The 18,464-nt window shown below is 46.1% G+C and overlaps 1 protein-coding gene across 3 annotated transcripts in view; it reads left to right on the top strand.

Annotated features, from left to right (window-relative positions):
• The window catches only part of PAQR4 (progestin and adipoQ receptor family member 4), a 160,085-nt gene extending 151,143 nt beyond the window's left edge, over positions 1 to 8,942 (top strand). For all 3 annotated transcript variants that reach the window (XM_030209585.1, XM_030209583.1, XM_030209584.1), the window contains exons 2-3: positions 4,881 to 5,099; positions 8,411 to 8,942. In XM_030209585.1, coding sequence (XP_030065445.1) covers positions 4,881 to 5,099; positions 8,411 to 8,844 — 653 coding nt within the window. In that variant the 3' untranslated portion in view covers positions 8,845 to 8,942. The remainder of the gene's footprint in view (positions 1 to 4,880; positions 5,100 to 8,410) is intronic.
• Positions 8,943 to 18,464: the final 9,522 nt, after the last annotated feature.

The following is an 18,464-nucleotide window of genomic DNA, read 5'->3' as shown; positions in this document are numbered from 1 at the left end:
AGGACCCACAGAATTGTGGCTCCTCTCGGCCCATCTCATTTCTAGGGACTGATTACAAAATCTTCACCAAAATATTAGCAAAAAGATTACAAGTGGTTTTACCATGTTTAATTCATACTGATCAGGCAGGCTTCATTCAGAATAAGCAAACTTTGGACAATACCAGAAGGGCGCTTCATCTGATTGACAGAGCACAAACTCAAGCTGAACCAGTGGTGTTTCTGTTGTTGGATTCAGAGAAAGCCTTTGATAGGGTCTTATGGCCATATCTTTTTGCACTCCTGAAAAGGGTGAGATTCTCGGGGCCTTTTCTGCATCATATACAGGCCTTATATAACCACCCACTAGCCCTATTAAAAATTAGTAACATGTACACTCCATCTTTTGAGCTGTTTAGAGGCGCTCGACAGGTCTGTGCCCTTTCTCCACTCCTATTCGCCCTCTTAATGAAGCCCTTTGCTTGTGTAGTCCGAGAATCTCCATTAATACAAGGGATTTGGGTGGGAGATCAAGATACTAAAATTATGCTTTTTGCTGATGATGTGCTTCTCACACTAGCTGAGCCACAAGCCTCGCTTCCTACGGTCATGGATATCTTAACAATATATTGTAAGGTTTTGGGGTTCATAATCAATCTCCAGAAATCTGAGGTACTACCTATCAGGCCTCCCCCAGAGATTCCCTAAAGGCAGAATTTCCGTGTCAGTGGGCCCAGCGCTATATTGGATATCTGGGCGTTAATTTAACTCCAAAGGCAGCTGACATATTTAGAGAGAATTTTCCACCTAAACTAAAAGAACTATTTATGGAATTGGAGAGATGGGGTGGTTTACATTTGACCTAGGTGGGGAGGATAGCGGTGGAGAAGATGACATTGTTACCCAAACTGCTTTATCTGTTCATGGCTCTGCCAATTAATATACCACACTCATTCTTTAGATCCCTCACCAGAAAAGTTTTCACCTTTATTTGGCGTAAGAGACCTCTAAGGGTAAACCAGAATATCCTTTGTCAATCTAGGAAGGATGGTGGAATGGGGGTCCCTAATTTTGCACTATACTATAGGGCATCCTTACTCCAAACAGTGGCAATATGGCAGAAGGGAGTCTCTAAACCTTGGACATATATTGATCAACACTTGTTGGGGATACCCCTTGGGCCACTCCCTGGCTCCCCTTGCCAACACTGCTTGGAATATTGCCATGGGTGGGAGGCCAGATGTGGGTAGTGCTGGAGACCAGACGTGGGTAGTGCTGGAGAGGTGTAGAACCCAAATGTTTTCTGATCACTGGTACCACTTAACAACCCCCATCATGTACATTTCAGCCCCCCCCCCACCGGGTAAATCTGACCCCTGCATACCAAAAATGGGCAGCATCCTCCCTCTCTGAGCTGGGTCAGCTCTAGGAGGAGGTGGAATGCATTACCTTTAAAGTATTGAAAGATGAATATGGTCTATTAGAGATTTTTATCATTATATGCAAATAAAAGACTTTATTCATCGTAGAACTAAATCAGAGTTATTGTTGGTAGAAATGGAACTTGAATCTGCATTGCGATCAGGTATTGGCAGAGGAGGGATCTCCAGAATCTATCAAGCTGTGTTACATAGTTCTCAACCACTACTGCCCTATCAAAAAAAAAAAATTGGAATCAATGTTATCGTCTACCTAGGAACTAACACAATGGGGAAAAATATTTAAACACTTGTTGAGAATCTCAGTTGCCACAACTTTGGTGGAAAATGGATATAAGATGTTATATCAGTGGTACTTTACCCCACATAGATGGTCACAAATCATGGAAACAGCTTGCTGGTGTCAATGCAGGGGTCCAGGCACTTTTTGGCACATATGGTGGTCATGTCCTGAAATTCACAACTTTTGGACTGCTCTTTATTCTCAACTTCTTCAGTGCATCCTATTCCCACCATTAAACTGGATACCTACCTTTTGAATGTACGGTAGCCGGGACTCAAGAAGGGACTCCACCAATTCTTATCTCATGTTTACATAGCATGTCAGATTCTGGTGGCAAAACATTGGAAACAAACTACAGTACCATCAGTGGCTCAGGTCTTCAACAAAGTGGATTATTGTTGCCTTATGTCTAAGCTAACAGCTAAAAAACATGGACACCTTTTGCAGTTCTCAAAAATACGGACACCCTATACACAATGGCGAGCAATATGAAGGATTGTTTTTACTTTTTGGGTTAGTCACCACAACTGAAGTCCTGCATTGCTATTCAAGTTGGGTTAGGGAGGGGATGTTGTTGGGGGGATTGGAACTGTGGCAACACAAAAACAACAAACAATTGTATCATTGCATTAATTGTATAACATGCTTGTTGTTGGTATTCTAAATAAAATACGGGGAAAAAATGTATTCTGACTTTCAAAGCACTTCACACCAGTACTCCCTCCTGAGTAGCAAACTTAATAATTCTGTACATTCCTGCCCATGTTCTTCACTCTGTTAATGATCACCATTTAGTTATACCCAACCCTTCTGCTGCTTGGCTTGAATCAACCATTTCAGCACCATTAGAATGGAATTAAATTCTTTATATCTCTGATCTGAGCTGCCGTCCCTCTCTTCGCCCCCCCCCCCCCCAAATTGCAGAGCTGGCTATAGCCGGGGAGAGAGCCTGGGGGGGGGGGGGGGCAATGCATTACTCCAGGAAAAAAAAATTAAATGATCCCAGGTTCCAATCTAATTCATGTTTAATGTGCAATAAAATGCCATAAATAAGTAAATAAATATAAACTTTTAATGTTGAGCACCTGATTCTCAAAGTGAACATATTCCAAACACTATAATGAAAATAAAATGATTTTTTTCTACCTTTGTTGTCTGGTGACTGTTTTTCTGATCATGCTGGCCCAGTATCCGATTCTGCTGCTATCCGTCCTCTTAACTCCGTTTCCAGGGCTTCCTTTCCATTTCTTTCCTTTCCTCCTTTCTTCTTCATTTCTGATCCTCAGCTTCTGCCTATTTTCTTCATCCATGTGCAGTTTTTCTCCTCTCTTCCTTTTCCCTCATCTCATCTCCTTCCTCACTTTTCCCTCCCCTCCATCCATGTCCAGCATTTCTTCTCTCTCCCCTCCCCTCCTCTGCCCTCCATGCACCCATATCCAGCGACCCTTCTCTCCCCTGCCCTGCATGCACCCATACCCAGCGACCCTCCTCTCCCCTGCCCTCCATGCACCCATACCAAGCGACCCTCCTCTCCCCTGCCCTCCATGCACCCATACCCAGTGACCCTCCTCTCCCCTGCCCTGCATGCACCCATACCCAGCGACCCTCCTTTCCCCTGCCCTCCATCCACCCATGTCCAGCAGTGACCCTCCTCTCCCCTGCCCTGCATCCACCCATACCCAGTGACCCTTCTCTCCCCTCCATCCATCCACCTATGCCCAGTGACTCCCTTCTCTCCCCTGCCACTCCCTCCTGAGTTGTTCATTGAATTCTCCTCCCTCCCTCCGGATCTGGTCCCTCACTGACCTGACTGAGTCTCCCTGCCTTGTCCTTCGAATTCTTCGGGGCAGGCAGTCTTGCCTGCCCGCTGCCAGCGCTGACTCTCCCCTGCTGCCGGATCGTGCTTCAAAATGGCCGCCGAGACTTACAAGGGCGGCCTCCAAGACTTCAGCAGAACTCTCGCGTGGCTGCCTCTGATAATCTCGGCGGCCATTTTTTAAAGCACAAACCGGCAGCGGGGGAGAGTCAGCTCTGCCTGCCCAGAAGAATTCGAAGGACAAGGCAGGGTGACTCAGAATCAGGTCGGTGAGGGACCGGATCCGGAGGGAGGGAGGAGAGCCTGCTCGCGCTTTTTAACAACCGGCTCGCAAGTCGGAAGAAAATTTAACAACCGGCTCTTGCAAGCCGGCTCCAGCACACCACTGTCCATGCCTATCCCCAAGATAGTGTCCCAAAGGCTGTGCACCTCTCGTGTTTATTTTATTTATTTATTTATTTATTTTTGTTGCATTTGTATCCCACCTTATCCCACCTCTTTGCAGGCTCAAAGTGGCTTACAATACATCATGAGTAGTGGAAGAATATTGTAAATAAACATTTAGTATTACAAAGTCTTGGTCAGCATGATGATAATTAAACAAAGTTATAATATACAAGCAGATATAGTCAAACAGTTCTAAACATAGATGGGCGAGTTGTGCATATTCACATTGGTTGATCTTTGTGGTATACTTTATTAAAGAGATGGGTCTTCAGTAATATGCGGAAGTTCGTTCTTTCATTTCAGGTTCAGACTTTCATGGTCTAACCTCCACCCAGGTTGACCTTTGCGTTGGCCCACCCTAGCCTTGGGTGGGCACTCCCTGGCTCCTATCCCGTGCTCCTGTGCTGGGTTTCTCCACTGCCCTCCCAGAGCTCTTCATCACAGTTACTGTTTTTCTTAGCAGCAACTCTCCTTTTCTTAGCCAATGGATTCATTTCTGTTATACTGGATCCCCCTTCTCCTTGTTTGGGCCACTTGGCAAGGGCCTGCAGGCAACCAAAGACTCGCAGCTACAGATAGAAAACAAACAAACCAAACCAAAAAAAAAAAACCCAACTCCCCCTACCCCCTTTACAGGGCAAGCACTTAACTTTATCTCCTCCTAGTCTCCTCTCCCCTTTGTCATTCTTCAGTCTCTTAGCACTATCTCTCTGCATTTTATTCCAAAGCTACTCCCCTTGGGCTTCCTCCTATCCGGGTACCTCCCAGTTCCTCCACCCAGTGACTCTCTACAGAGACTTACTCTCTTAGTAATCCCAAACTAATAGGAGATTACAAGTAGTTATCTTCTAGAGTTATTTAGTTAGATCATTTGTGTTACTATATTACCTTCACATATCTATTTCTCTTTGTTTCAGGGATTCCACTGCTGGGTTTCCTGTTCTTGTTGCCTGTGAACATCCCTTGGACTCAGATTGCAGTATCCTGGCTTGCAGTTGTGCATTACCTTGCTTGTATCATGCCACAGTTGGGCAGTGTGCTCTACCACCTCTTCATGAACCATGAGGGAGGAGAATCTGTCTATCAGAAACTACTCACTCTTGACATGTGTGGGGTCTGCATAGTGAACACTCTCGGTAAGTAGTTACAGGCAGATAATAGGAGAGCAATACTGTGCCATACTCGACTCGCCCAGAATATATGTAGGGTTTCCATAGTTAACATTCTAAGTAAATGCCTGTTAAACACAGCTGAGAATACTGGAAGATTTTCAGCCAAAGCAGAAAATATAATATAGATGACAAAAAATTTGGCTACTTGAATTTAAATGACACTTCAGCCAGATATAGCTGCTTAGAATTTTGACTGAATATTACAATTTAGGAGGCTTGTAATGCTATAGAAGTGTTAATTAGTAGTAGCAGTAGGAGGCCAAACTTAGTTTTAATCATTTAGCTTCTGGAATGCTGGGAGAGTCTCCATGCTGGGGCTATATTGAATAATATCACCCACGTGTGAGAATATGTTCGGCTTTCCTTGGAGAACATCTGCTACAGGTAATTAACTGTGCTTGGCTAGGTAAGGACAATATCTAGTCTACTTTTCTTTATACATTGCCTAGGGCCTACCCAATCATAGGTTTTGCCCTCTGTTATAGTAACATAGCCATGGGTAGATCTGGGTGGTCAAGGGCCTACCCACTTTATTTCGGCCCACTCAGCAGCGACACATCCCTGGTATAGCTGGCAGAGATCCCCAAGCCCTGCCAAAGATGCCCTTTGAATTAAGCATGCATGGCGGGTGCCAGTGTTGGTGGCTGGAAGCGTGCCACTGAATTCACCAGCGTTCAGACAGCCCAGGAGGTTCTGCTGGAGGAGGTCTTCAGCTGGCAGGGCTTGGGGATCCATACCAGCCAAAGCATTAATTTTTAATGCAGGAGGGGGTGGGAATCCAGGGAGGAAATGTGTGGGCCCACTCATAAATTCACTTCTGGCTACACTACCACTCACTTGTATTCAAACATTCTCTCTTTGCCTGTGCTGGGAAATACCAGCCAGGTATTCAGGATATCCACAATGAATATGCATGAGAAAAATTTGCATGCAGTAGAGTAAGTGCATGGATAGCCAGAAAACCTGACTGGCTGGGGATAGGTTTGAGAACCAAGGCTGTATTCTTATCTGGTCATTTTTTTGAATGTTGCTGTTTTGGCCTCCACCTAAGCACAAATAGTCCATGTATCTTCTGCCATTTAGCCTCATATCTCTTGCTTTGCATTTAATTTATGCCTATGAAGAGCTGAATCTCCCTTCTCCTCTCCCCTAGAGAAGGGATTCTCAACCTGGTCTTCAGGGCACACCCAGCCAGTTAGCTTTTCAGGATACCAGCAATGAATATGCCCAAGATAGATTTTTGTTTCATGTATATTCATTGTGGAAATCTTGAAAATCAGAGTGATTTTGTGTTTCCTGAAAACTTGGTTGAAAATCTGAGTAACCATATTTAGATTCATAAATCTCATCATATATAAGAACATAAGAATAGCTATACTGGGTCAGACCAACGGTCCATCTAGCCCAGTATCCTGTTTCCAACAATGGCCAATCCAGGTCACAAGTACCTGGCAGAAACCCAATTAGTAACAACATCCCATGCCTGAGGCAAGCAGTGGCTTCCCCAGTGTCCATCTCAATAACAGACTAAGGATTTTTCCACTAGGAACTTGTCCAAACCTTTTTTAAACCCAGATACGATCACCGCTGTTAGCATGTCCTCCAGCAGTGAGTTCCAGAGCTTAACTATTCTTTGAGCACAAAAATATTTACTCCTACGTGTTTTAAAAGTATTTCCATATAATTTCATTGAGTCAAAGTTGTTAACTCGCGACAGGATTGTGAACAATTACAGAAGGACCTTACGAGACTGGTCGGCTAAATGGCAGATGACGTTTAATGTGAGCAAGTGCAAGGTGATGCATATGGGAAAAAAGAACCCGAATTACAGCTACGTCATGCAAGGTTCCACGTTAGGAGTTACGGACCAAGAAAGGGATCTGGGTGTCATCGTCGATAATACACTGAAACCTTCTGCTTAGTGTGCTGCTGCGGCTAGGGAAGCGAATAGAATGTTGGGTATTATTAGGAAAGGTATGGAAAACATGTGTGAGGATGTTATAATGCCGTTGTATCGCTCCATGGTGCAACCGCACCTTGTGTATTGTGTTCCGTTCTGGTCACCGCATCTCAAGAAAGATATAGTAGAATTGGAAAAGGTGCAGCGAAGGCCGACTAAAATGATAGCGGGGATGGGACGACTTCTTTATGAAGAAAGATTAAGGAGGCTAGGGCTTTTCAGCTTGGAGAAGAGACGGCTGAGGGGAGACATGATAGAGGTATATAAAATAATGAGTGGAGTGGAACAGGTGGATGTGAAGCATCTGTTCATGCTTTCCAAAAATACTAGGACTAGGGGGCATGCGATGAAACTACAGTGTAGTAAATTTAAAACAAATTGGAGAAAAGTTTTCTTCACCCAACGCATAATTAAACTCTGGAATTCGTTGCCGGAGAACGTGGTGAAGGCGGTTAGCTTAGCAGAGTCTAAAAAGGGGTTAGACGGTTTCCTAAAGAACAAGTCCATAAACCACTATTAAATGGACTTAGGAAAAATCCACAATTCCAGGAATAACATGTATAGAATGTTTGTACGTTTGGGAAGCTTGCCAGGTGCCGCTGTCGTGGACAGGATGCTGGGCTTGATGGACCCTTGGTCTTTTCCCCAGTGTGGCATTACTTATGTACTTATATACCCATTCTACACCACTCAAGATTTTTGTAGACCTCAATCATATCCCCCCGCCCCTCTCAGCCATCTCTTTTCCAAGCTGAAGATCCCTAACATCTTTAGCCTTTCCTCATGTGGGGGTAGTTCCATCCCCTTTATCATTTTGGTTGCTCTTTGAACCTTTTCTAATTCTGCCTTTTTTTTTCTTTTTTGAGATAGGGTGACCAGAATTGAATGCAATATTCAAGGTGCAGCTGTGAGAGCATTACCAGAATTGAACCTACTACTATGCATCTATGCATCCTGTGATTCTTTTACTTTAAAACCATGTCTTGATATCTATTTCTCTATGACTATAGCCTGTAACTGAGTATTTATTTTTTTTATTTATTGCATTTGTATCCCACATTTTCCCACCTCTTTGCAGGCTCAATGTGGCTTACAATACATCATGAATAGAGGAGACATATAAGAAAATATGCATTTAGAATTACAGAAAGATCTTGGGTAACATGATAATGATGAAACATACTAGTAGTTAACAAGCAAATAATGTAAGGCAGTTCTGGATGTTTGTATAGGATGTTTGTATAGGAGTACTTGTTGCCATATGCATTGATACTGTGTAATCATGTCTGACCATTTGCTTTGTATTTTTTTCCAGGTGCCCTTCCCATAATTTACTGCACACTGATCTGCTACCCTTCAACGCGTTACATGGCCCTCTTCTCCTACACCGCTCTTTCCAGTTATGCAATCTACTGTGCTATTACTGCCCACAGCAACATCACCCGCCTGTGCTCCTTTGCTTGGCAGGCCTTCTTCCGTTTCTTCTGCTTCTTTCTTCGTTGGGTGGGGCTTGGCTCAGGTCACCCATCCTCTCTCCATTGTTATGTGGTCATGGATGCTGTGGCGCTACTTGGGGGTATGATCAACATTGCACGCATCCCTGAACGATGGAAGCCTGGCAAGTTTGACTACTGGTTCAACAGCCATCAGATTATGCACATCCTGGCGGTGGTCAGCATTCTCTACTTGCACTGGGGAGTGATAGCAGACCTTCTTTGGATCACTGGCTACAGCTGTCCACTGGAATGATAACCTCCCCCCCCCCCCCCCTTCCGACTTGTGCCTGAGTGGAATTTCAAGACAATTGTGATACCTTTCAAATTTGACAGATGATTAAAATAAAAAAAGAACAGATCATGAAGAATCAGCATTTTGTAAAAAAAATATATATATTAATAAATAAATGAACAAATATCTTGTTTTTAGTCCTTCTAAATCTTCAGTACTCCCTCCTGTTTCTGCCTGTAACTTAGAGACTGGGAAGGATGTTATAATATGTAGATACCTGTTGCTGATGGAAAGTTTGTGGACTGAGGCATGTTTGTAGAAACTGAGGTCCATATCCAAAAAACTGAGAAGCAAGCAAGAATTAGCTAATTTTAGCTGGTTAACTTTAGGAGAATTTACAGCTGACCCTACTCAGCTAAGATTTCATTGAAACATTTCCAGAATCTATCCAGTCAAAATTTCACTGGCTAGTTTTATTTCAGCTGAGTTCCTTAAATAGAATTAGGGCATGTTGACTAAAGTGTGTTAAGGTTTTACACTTCCTTGTCATCCCACCAGACCAATTCAGATGCTTGGGCTTGTGCTGTTCTGCCAGCAGGAGGAGACTGAGAACTACTGAGCTGTGATACTATTTAAGAACTCTGTGCAACCCTTGACCAGTCAGTATATCTTAGGCCCAGATGCACTAAACTTTAATGACCCTTTAACGAAGAACGTTTCAACCGTAGCATGCATTAAAGGCCATTTTCCAACGACGCTAGCAGCTAATGAAAATGGAATGCAAACGAGTCACTTCCAATTGTAATGTGGACAATTTGGAATGCACTAACCATACCGACGATTGCACCGAATCAGTTACCGCGATATATTTAACGTGAAGTCAGACCTGTCGTTAAGACCTGAGCTGTCATACAAACACTGCTCCCTGCTTCTCCCTGCAGCATAAAAATCCAAGCTGGCACGTTTGAAAATATAAATAACCCACACAAACACGTGGCTCCCCGCTTCCTAAAATATAAAATCAAACCAAAAATAAAAAAAGGATCGGGAGGGGGCAAAGGTGCTCGTCAGGAGCGTCCTGTATGGACAGCCTTGCCCCCCCCCCTGAGGTCGCCGCTGCTCCCCGCTTCCCCCTGTATTAACAAAAATCAAAAGTTTAGCAGCCCCGGCCCCCCTCCCTTCCTGTCTCTCTCTTTCGCCTTCTCCCACAGCTCCGCCTCCTGCCATCCTCCGCCCCGTGTCCGCCCCCCTGAGGTCGTTGCCGCTCCCCCCCTCCACTGGAACCTCCCTCCGCCTTACCGGGCCCGCACAGAGCCTCTCACTTCTGTGTGAAGGCACTGTACGGGCAAGAAGATCATCTGATGGCTGCGAGTCTTCAGGACATCTCTCCTTTCCTGACCTGGGCCCGACCCCTTCTGACGTAAATAACCTACGTAGGTTACTTACGTCAGAAGGGGTGGGCCCAGGTCAGGGAAGAAGAGACGTCCTCCTGTGGGAGAAGGCGAAAGAGAGAGACAGGAAGGGAGGGGGGCCGGGGCTGCTAAACGTTTGATTTTTGTTAATACAGGGGGAAGCGGGGAGCAGAGGCGACCTCGGGGGGGGGGGGGGGGGACAAGGCCGTCCATACAGGAAGCTCCTGACGAGCGCCTTTGCCCCCTCCCGATCCTTTTTTTTTTTTTTTGGTTTGATTTTATATTTTAAGCAGGGGGAAGCAGGGAGCCACGTGTTAGTGGGTTTTTTTTTTGGTGGTTGTTGTTTTGATGTTTGTGGCATGCGCAGAGCAGCCAGCATAACTCTTGGCTGCTCTGCGTATGCTTTAGGGGCCGATTACCGACGGGGATTACAACAGTTTAACAAATCTGTAATGCATTGTACTTTACAATACCGCACCGAACATGTGCGACTTGTTTTTTTGGTGCATTCTTCGTTTTTTCAAATTTGGTAAGCACTTTTACGTTTTAGATTTTTTTTTTACTTATGGTTGATGCATCTGGGCCTTAGTCTCCAGCAGGTGGTAGGCTTCCGTGCAACCTCTGCTGGTCTGGTAGGATTTTATTTCCATTTCTATTTCCTTGGTCAATCTTAATAAAACAGCAGCCTGTGAGATTCTCTGGCCTAAAAAATGTTTTAGGTCTGCAAATCCTTGCGGGGCAGGTCCCAGGTCCCTTCTCCCTTTTCTCCTGAGTCCTTGACCAACCTTTTTCTGATCAGGTTAGATTCTTCCCTTGGGGAAAAATGGTGAGTACTCAAACTTAATTGCTATTCAACAGATAGTTTGACTAGCAGTTGACTGTGATTCTTTGATCTTTATTTACCTGGTAAAAAAGGCTGCTCTGGAAAGGCTTTTGTTTTTGACTGTTGGTTTTCTTTGTCAGACTAGCCTCCTTGCAGGGTTGCTGGTGTGTTTTCACTATGGCAGCACTGCAGGATAAAAACAATTCCGACAGGGGGGAAAATGATGGGCATAGTTTGGAGGAGGCATTACCCCCACAAACAAGTTGTCCCATGTAAGCCTCCTGGGCCCCAAGTACTAATGTCTCCTGGCCACTTCCTTCTTGAGTCTGCAGTGGCCTATAGGAACTGCAAGCAGTGTTGCCAGATGGGCGGTTTTCCGCAACCCGCCGCAGGAAACTTTTGCCCGCGGCGGGTTGCGTTTTTTTGGGCTGGTTTTAGGGTTTTTTGGGCGGGTTTTGTGCGGTTTTTCGGCTAGCGGGGGGTGGGGCTAATGGTGACAGAGGTGGGGCTTCTGACGTTTTGGGCGGTGTTTGGTGACGTATTGGGCGGGGCGATTATGGTGGGGGCGGGGCTGATGACGGCGGGGGCGATGACGGAAGGGGTGGGGCTGATGAATGCGGGGGCAGGGGGGATGACGGAAGGGGCGGGGTTGATGACGGTGGGGGTGGGGTGATGACGGAAGGGGCGGGGTTGATGACGTCGGGGGTGGGGTGTGTGCGGTTTTTGGGCGGGTTTTGGGTGGGAATTTTTTTTTTATATGGCAACCCTGACTGCAAGCTGCCCTTCCCTGCCTCTCACTCACATGTTCCCCCACCACAACACTGCCCGCGTGGCTGCAAAAAACATGAAACCGATAGCAGGGAACAAGTGAGTGAGAGGCAGGGAAGGGAAACTCGTGGTTTCTCCAGGCAGCCGCAGACTCCAAAAGGAAGCAGCCAGGAGAAGTTAGTGGTTGGGGGCAGAGAGGCTTATATGGGGCAGCTCATTACCTATGCCCATGACTCCTCCCTCCCCCGTCATAGTAGCCAACCTTTGTGCCCCACAAGCAGAGCAGTGCTTGTTTTTATCCTGCAGTTCTGCCATAGTGAAAACACACCTGCAGCCCTGCACGGAGGCTAGTCTGACAAAAAGTAAAAAAAAAAAAAAAAAGCTTTTCCAGAACAGCCTTTTTTCCCTAGGTAAATCATAATGGGTAAAGATCAAAGAAGCACTGATACAGTCAGCTGCTTGTCAAATTGTCTGTTGAATTACATTTAAATTTCAGCACTCAAAAATTTCCCCCAAAGGAAAAATCTGAGGCTCCTGCTATATTAGGCCCTGATGCTCAAAAGCAAATGTGGGCACTAGAAGCAGTTAGTGCTGAACTAGCAGCCGCATTTGCTAGCGCAGAATGCTCAGCGAGCTCTAGTGTAGGACACAAGCGCGCCAAGGGAATGCACAGAGTCTTCTGGCGCGCGTGCAGCACGCACTGCGCATGCGCGGACTGATTTCCCGCCTGTCGCGTGAGCATGTCTCGTCAGTTAAATCAAAAAGCATATAAAGAAATAACTCCAAAGGGGAGGTGGGCGGGTTTCTGAGAACAATCAGCCTGCTGTCCTCAGAGAATACCTGCTACAGGTAAGTATCTTCGCTTTCTCAGAGGACAAGCAAGCTGCTTGTTCTCAAATGTGGGGTATCCCTAGCAACCAGGCTCACTCAAAACAATGAACATTGGTCAATTGGGCCTCGCAACGGCAAGGACATAACATAGATTGACCTGAAACCATAAACAACTGAGTGCAGCCTGGAACAGAACAAAAATGGGTCTAGGGGGGTGGAGTTGGATTCTAAACCCCAAACAGATTCTGCAGCACTGACTGCCCAAACCGACTGTTGCGTCGGGTATCCTGCTGAAGGCAGTAGTGAGATGTGAATGTGTGGGCTGATGACCACGTTGCAGCCTTGCAATTCTCTTCAATACAGGCTGACTTTAAGTGGGCCCCTGACGCAGACATGACTGTAACAATGAGCTGTGACATGGCCCTCTAGAGTTGAAGGAAATGCAATCTGCTAGCCAATTGGAGATTGTGTGTTTTCCAATGGTGACTCCCCTCCTGTTGGGATTGAAAGAAACAAACAACTGGGCGGACTGTCTGAAGGGCTTTCTCCGCTCCACGTAAAAGGCCAATGCTCTCTTGCAGTACAAGGTATGCAAACTGCTTTCGCCAGGGCGGGTATGAGGATGGGGAAAGAATTTTGGCAAGACAATTGACTGGTTCAGATGGAACTCCGACACCACCTTTGGCAGGAACTTAGGGTGCATGCGGAGGACTACTCTGCTGTGATGAAACTTAGTATAAGGTGCATCCACTACTAAGGCCTGAAGCTCACTGACCCTACGAGCTGAAGTAACAGCCACCAAGAAAACAATCTTCCAGGTCAAGAACTTCAGATGGCAGGAATTCAGTGGCTCAAAAGGAGCTTTCATCAGCTGGGTGAGAACAACGTTGAGATCCCATGACACTGGTGGAGGTTTGACAGGGGGCTTTGACAAAGCAAACCTCTCATGAAGTGAACAACTAAAGGCTGTCCAGAGATAGGCTTACCCTCTACATGGCGATGATAGGCACTAATCACACTAAGATGAACCCTTACTGAGTTGGTTTTGAGGCCAGACTCTGATAAGTGTAGAAGGTATTCAAGCAGGGTCTGTGTAGGACAAGAAAGAGGATCTAGGGCCTTGCTGTCACACCAGATGGCAAACCTCCTCCATTTGAAAGAGTAACACCTCTTTGTGGAATCTTTTCTGGAAGCAACCAAGACTCTGGAGACACCCTCTGAAAGACCCAAGGAGGCAAATTCTAAGCTCTCAACATCCAGGCCGTGAGAGCCAGAGACTGGAGGTTGGGATGTAGAAGTGACCCCTCGTTCTGGGTGATGAGGGTTGGAAAACATTCCAATCTCCATGGTTCCTCGGAGGTCAACTCCAGAAGAAGAGGGAACCAAATCTGACGCAGCCAGGAGGGTGCAATCAGGATCATGGTTCAGCAGTCTTGCTTGAGTTTCAGCAAAGTCTTTCCTACTAGAGGTATGGGAGGATACGCATACAGGAGGCCTGTTCCCCAATGAAGGAGAAAGGCATCTGATGCTAGTCTGTCGTGGGCCTGAAGCCTGGAACAGAACTGAGGGACCTTGTGATTGATCTGAGTGGCAAAACGTTCCACCGAGGGGGTGCCCCACGCTAGGAAGATCTTGCGGACTACACCCATGTTCAGTGACCACTCGTGAGGTTGCATTATCCTGCTCAATCTGTCGGCCAGACTGTTGTTTACACCTGCCAGATAAGTGGCTTGGAGAAACATGCCGTGACGGTGTGCCCAAAGCCACATCTGGACGGCTTCCTGACACAGAGGGCGAGATCCAGTGCCCCCCTGCTTGTTGATGTAATACATGGCAACCTGATTGTCTGCCTGAATCAAAATGATCTCTGAAAGCCTTTAGAGCGTTCCAGATCGCTCGCAATTCCAGGAGGTTGATCTGAAGACCTTTTTCTTGAAAGGACCAAGCTCCTTGAGTGTGAAGCCCATCTACATGAGCCCCCCAACCCAGGAGAGATGCATCCATCGTCAGCACTTTTTGTGGCTGAGGAATTTGGAATGGGCGTCCCAAGGTCAAATTGGATTGAATCGTCCACCACTGAAGGGAATTCCGAAAGTCGGTGGATAGTTGGATCACATCCTCTAGATCCCCCGTAGCCTGACCCCACTGGGAAGCTAGGGTCCATTGAGCTGGTTTCATGTGTAGACGTGCCATGGGAGTTACATGAACTGTGGAGGCCATGTGCCCTAGGAGTCTCAACATCTGCCGAGCCGTGATCTGTTGAGACTCTTGCACCATGGACACTAGGGACAGGAGGTTGTCTGCCCTTGCCTTGGGAAGATAAGCACAAGCTGTCTTTGTGTTCAACAGAGCTCCAATGAATTCCAATTTTTGAATTGGGGTGAGATGGGACTTGGAATAATTTATCACAAACCCCAATAGCTCTAGCACTTGAATAGTCATTCGCATGGACTGTAGAGCACCTGCCTCCGAGGTGCTCTTTACCAGCCAATCGTTGAGATAAGGGAACATATGCACTCCTAGTCTGCGTAGCGATGCTGTGACTACCACCAGGCACTTTGTGAACTCCCTGGGCGCAGACGCCAGACCAAAGGCAGTACACGATACTGAAAGTGCTATGTTCCTAGCTGAAATTGAAGATACCTCCTGTGAGCTGGAAGTATCGAGATGTGTGTGTAAGCATCCTTTAAGTCCAGAGAGCATAGCCAATCGTTCTCTTGAATCATGGGAAGAAGGATGCCCAGGAAAACCATCCTGAATTTTTCTCGGTCTAGAAATTTGTTCAGGGCCCTTAGGTCTAGGATGGGACGCATCCCCCCTGTTTTCTTTTGCACAAGGAAGTATCTGGAATAGAATCCCAGCCCTTCTTCCTCTGGTGGAACCTTTAGAAGAGCAGAGAGTTCCTCTGCAAGTACCTGCTTGTGCTGGGAGCTGAAAGAATGAACTCCCGGTGGGCAATTTAGAGGTTTGGATTCCAGATTGAGGGTGTATCTTAACCGGACTATTTGAAGAACCCACCAGTCGGAGGTTATGAGAGGCCACCTTTGGTGAAAAAACATCAACCTCCCCTCTACTGGCAAGTCGTCCAGTCCGGACACTTTTACTGAGGCTATGCTGAACTGGAGCCAGTCAAAAGCCCGTCCCTTGCTTTTGCTGGGGAGCACCAGGGGTCTTAGGCGCATGCTGTTGACGAGAATGAGTGCGCTGGGGCTGAACCTGGGCAGGCTGCCGAGAAGCAGGAGTGTACCTATGCCTAGCATAGGAATAGGGAGCACTCCTCTTCTCCCCAAAAAAACTTCCTAGATGAGGAGGTAGTAGCAGAAGACACCTGGCGGGAGAGAGAACCCATATATGCTTCTTGATCTGGTCAACTACATCCTCTACTTTCTCACCAAAAAGGTTATCCCCCCAGCAAGGAACATCTGCCATCCGCTGCTGGACCGAATGATCCAGGTCAGAGACACGCAGCCATGAGAGTCTGCGCATCACTATACCTTGAGCAGTGATCCTGGATGCTACATCAAAAGTGTCGTATGTACCCCTGGCCAGGAATTTTCGACATGCCTTCTGCTGACTTGACCACCTGGCATAAAGGCTTGGCCTGCTCCAGAGGGAGTGCATCAACCAAGCTGGACAGTTGCCTCACCGAGTTACGCAATTGGACGCTCGTGAAGAGCTGGTATGTCTGGATCTTGGCAGCGAGCATAGTGGCCTGATACGTCTTCCTCCCAAAAGAGTCCAAGGTTCTAGATTCTCTGCCTAAGGGCGCAGAGGCATAGTCCCTAGTGTTCTTGGCTATTTTGAGGGCGGAATCCACCACTATGGAATTGTGAGGTAGCTGAGACTTCATCAATCCAGGTTCACCGTGGATCTGATATTGGGATTCAGCTTTTTTTCGGGATCACGGGATTAGACAGAGGGAACGACCAGTTTCGCATAAGGACTTCCTTCAGTACATTATGCAAAGGAGCCATTGCAGCCTCTCTAGGCAGAGAAGGATAATCTAGGACCTCGAGCATCTCAGCCCTTGGCTCATCCTTAACCTTCATAGGGAAGGGAATAGCCACAGCCATTTCCCTGAGAAAGGAGGTAAAGGATAGACTCTCCGGTGGAGAAAGTCTCCTTTCTGGTGGAGGGGAAGGTTCAGAGGGAATCCCATAGGACTCGTCAGAAGAAAAGTACCTGGGATCTTCTTCTTCTTCCCACGAACGCTCAACTTCAGTATTGGACAAGACATCCCTCAGAGCATTCCGAAACTGAGCCTGCCTCGACGCCGAGGAACAACGTCCTCGATGGCAGTGCTGAGAAGTTTACGCCCGCCTGGACTGCGGTGAAGCTTCCTATACCGACGTCGAAGGGGAGTTGACCTGGGTGGCAGCCGGCACCGAGGTCGGGGACCTCACCACAGGCAAAGGGCCAGATGCCGCTGCAGCAGACGGTATGGAAGGCGCAAGCACCCCCGACACCAAAGCAAACTGGTGCAGCAATCCTTCCAGAAGCTCTGGAAGCAGGGCCCTGATGCGCTCATTGACAGCCGCCATCGGACAAGGCTGCGGGGTCGGTAAAGGAGCCGGTGGCAGAATCTGTCAAGGCTCGGGAGTGGGGGGCGTGTCAAGATGGCAACGTGGTGAAAGCAGGAAGCAGCTCTTGGCTTGGCATTTTTCCTTTTTCTTAAGAATTCTCTTTTCTTTTGAATTCTTAAGTAGAGGAGTGTGGTAGTCGTGTTAGTCCACTCTTAATGTTATCAATAGAAATCAAACAAAATAAAACATGGAAAAGAAAATAAGATGATACCTTTTTTATTGGACATAACTTAATACATTTCTTGATTAGCTTTCGAAGGTTGCCCTTCTTCGTCAGATGGTGGGGAAAGATTCCCCTGGTGGGGGGCCTACACTGTCAGCTCAGTGCTTGGAGTCAGAGGTACTAAAGACATTTGAGACCTCTGTAAGTAACACGGAGGTTAATCTGGAAAAGATTTGGCTTAAACTTAACAAAATGGACTCTACATTACAAAAATCTTCTGCTGAGGTAAATGCTTTATCCCTCAAGTTTGATGAACTGGTTAACAATGTGGAGGTTTTGAAAAAGGACTTAATTGTAAGAGAAACTCAAATGGGAAAAGAATTGGAACATTTGAAAATTTTTAAAGCAGCAGTGGCTAAAGATAAGATTGTGCTGAACAGAAGGGTTTGAACAGATAGAAAATTATAATAGAAGGCTGAATTTACGAATATTGAATTTTCCTAAAATTTCTGGAATATTACCTATTGATGTATTTAAGAAATTCCTGATAGAAAATTTAAAAATGCCTAAACAAACTATTCCTCCTATAACAAAGCTATATTATATACCGCAAAAATCAGCTATGAAAGAGGAACAATATGAATGTGTGAATGAACAGCCTAATATTGATGTTGACAATATCTTTGCTTTTTTGGAGCAATCAACTGAAATAATAACTATGAGAGCCACTTTGCTAATTACATTTGTGTTTGAACAGGACTTAAATGCGATCTTGAGACTTTACTTTAAATTGCCAAAGTCCCCTTTTTATGGGGAGAAAATCTGGATTTATCCCGATGTTACTCGACAGACCCAAGACAGGAGGAAAGATTTTATGAAAATGAAACAAGAAGTTCTGAAACTGGGAGGGACATTTTTCCTTGCATATCCCTGTAAATGCTTGGTCCGTTTTGCTGAAACTAAATATTCCTTTTTTGTTCCAGAACAGTTGAAATCTTTTCTAGATACTAAACAACTGAGATAATATAAGAATCATGTGAAGCCACCACATGTAGCCTTAT

Source organism: Microcaecilia unicolor, chromosome 7 (genome assembly GCF_901765095.1).
Source record: "Microcaecilia unicolor chromosome 7, aMicUni1.1, whole genome shotgun sequence".
In the NCBI taxonomy this organism is placed as follows: Eukaryota; Metazoa; Chordata; class Amphibia; order Gymnophiona; family Siphonopidae; genus Microcaecilia; species Microcaecilia unicolor.
The sequence above is the reverse complement of the archived record's forward strand: the minus strand, read 5'-3'. Positions and strand labels throughout refer to the sequence as shown.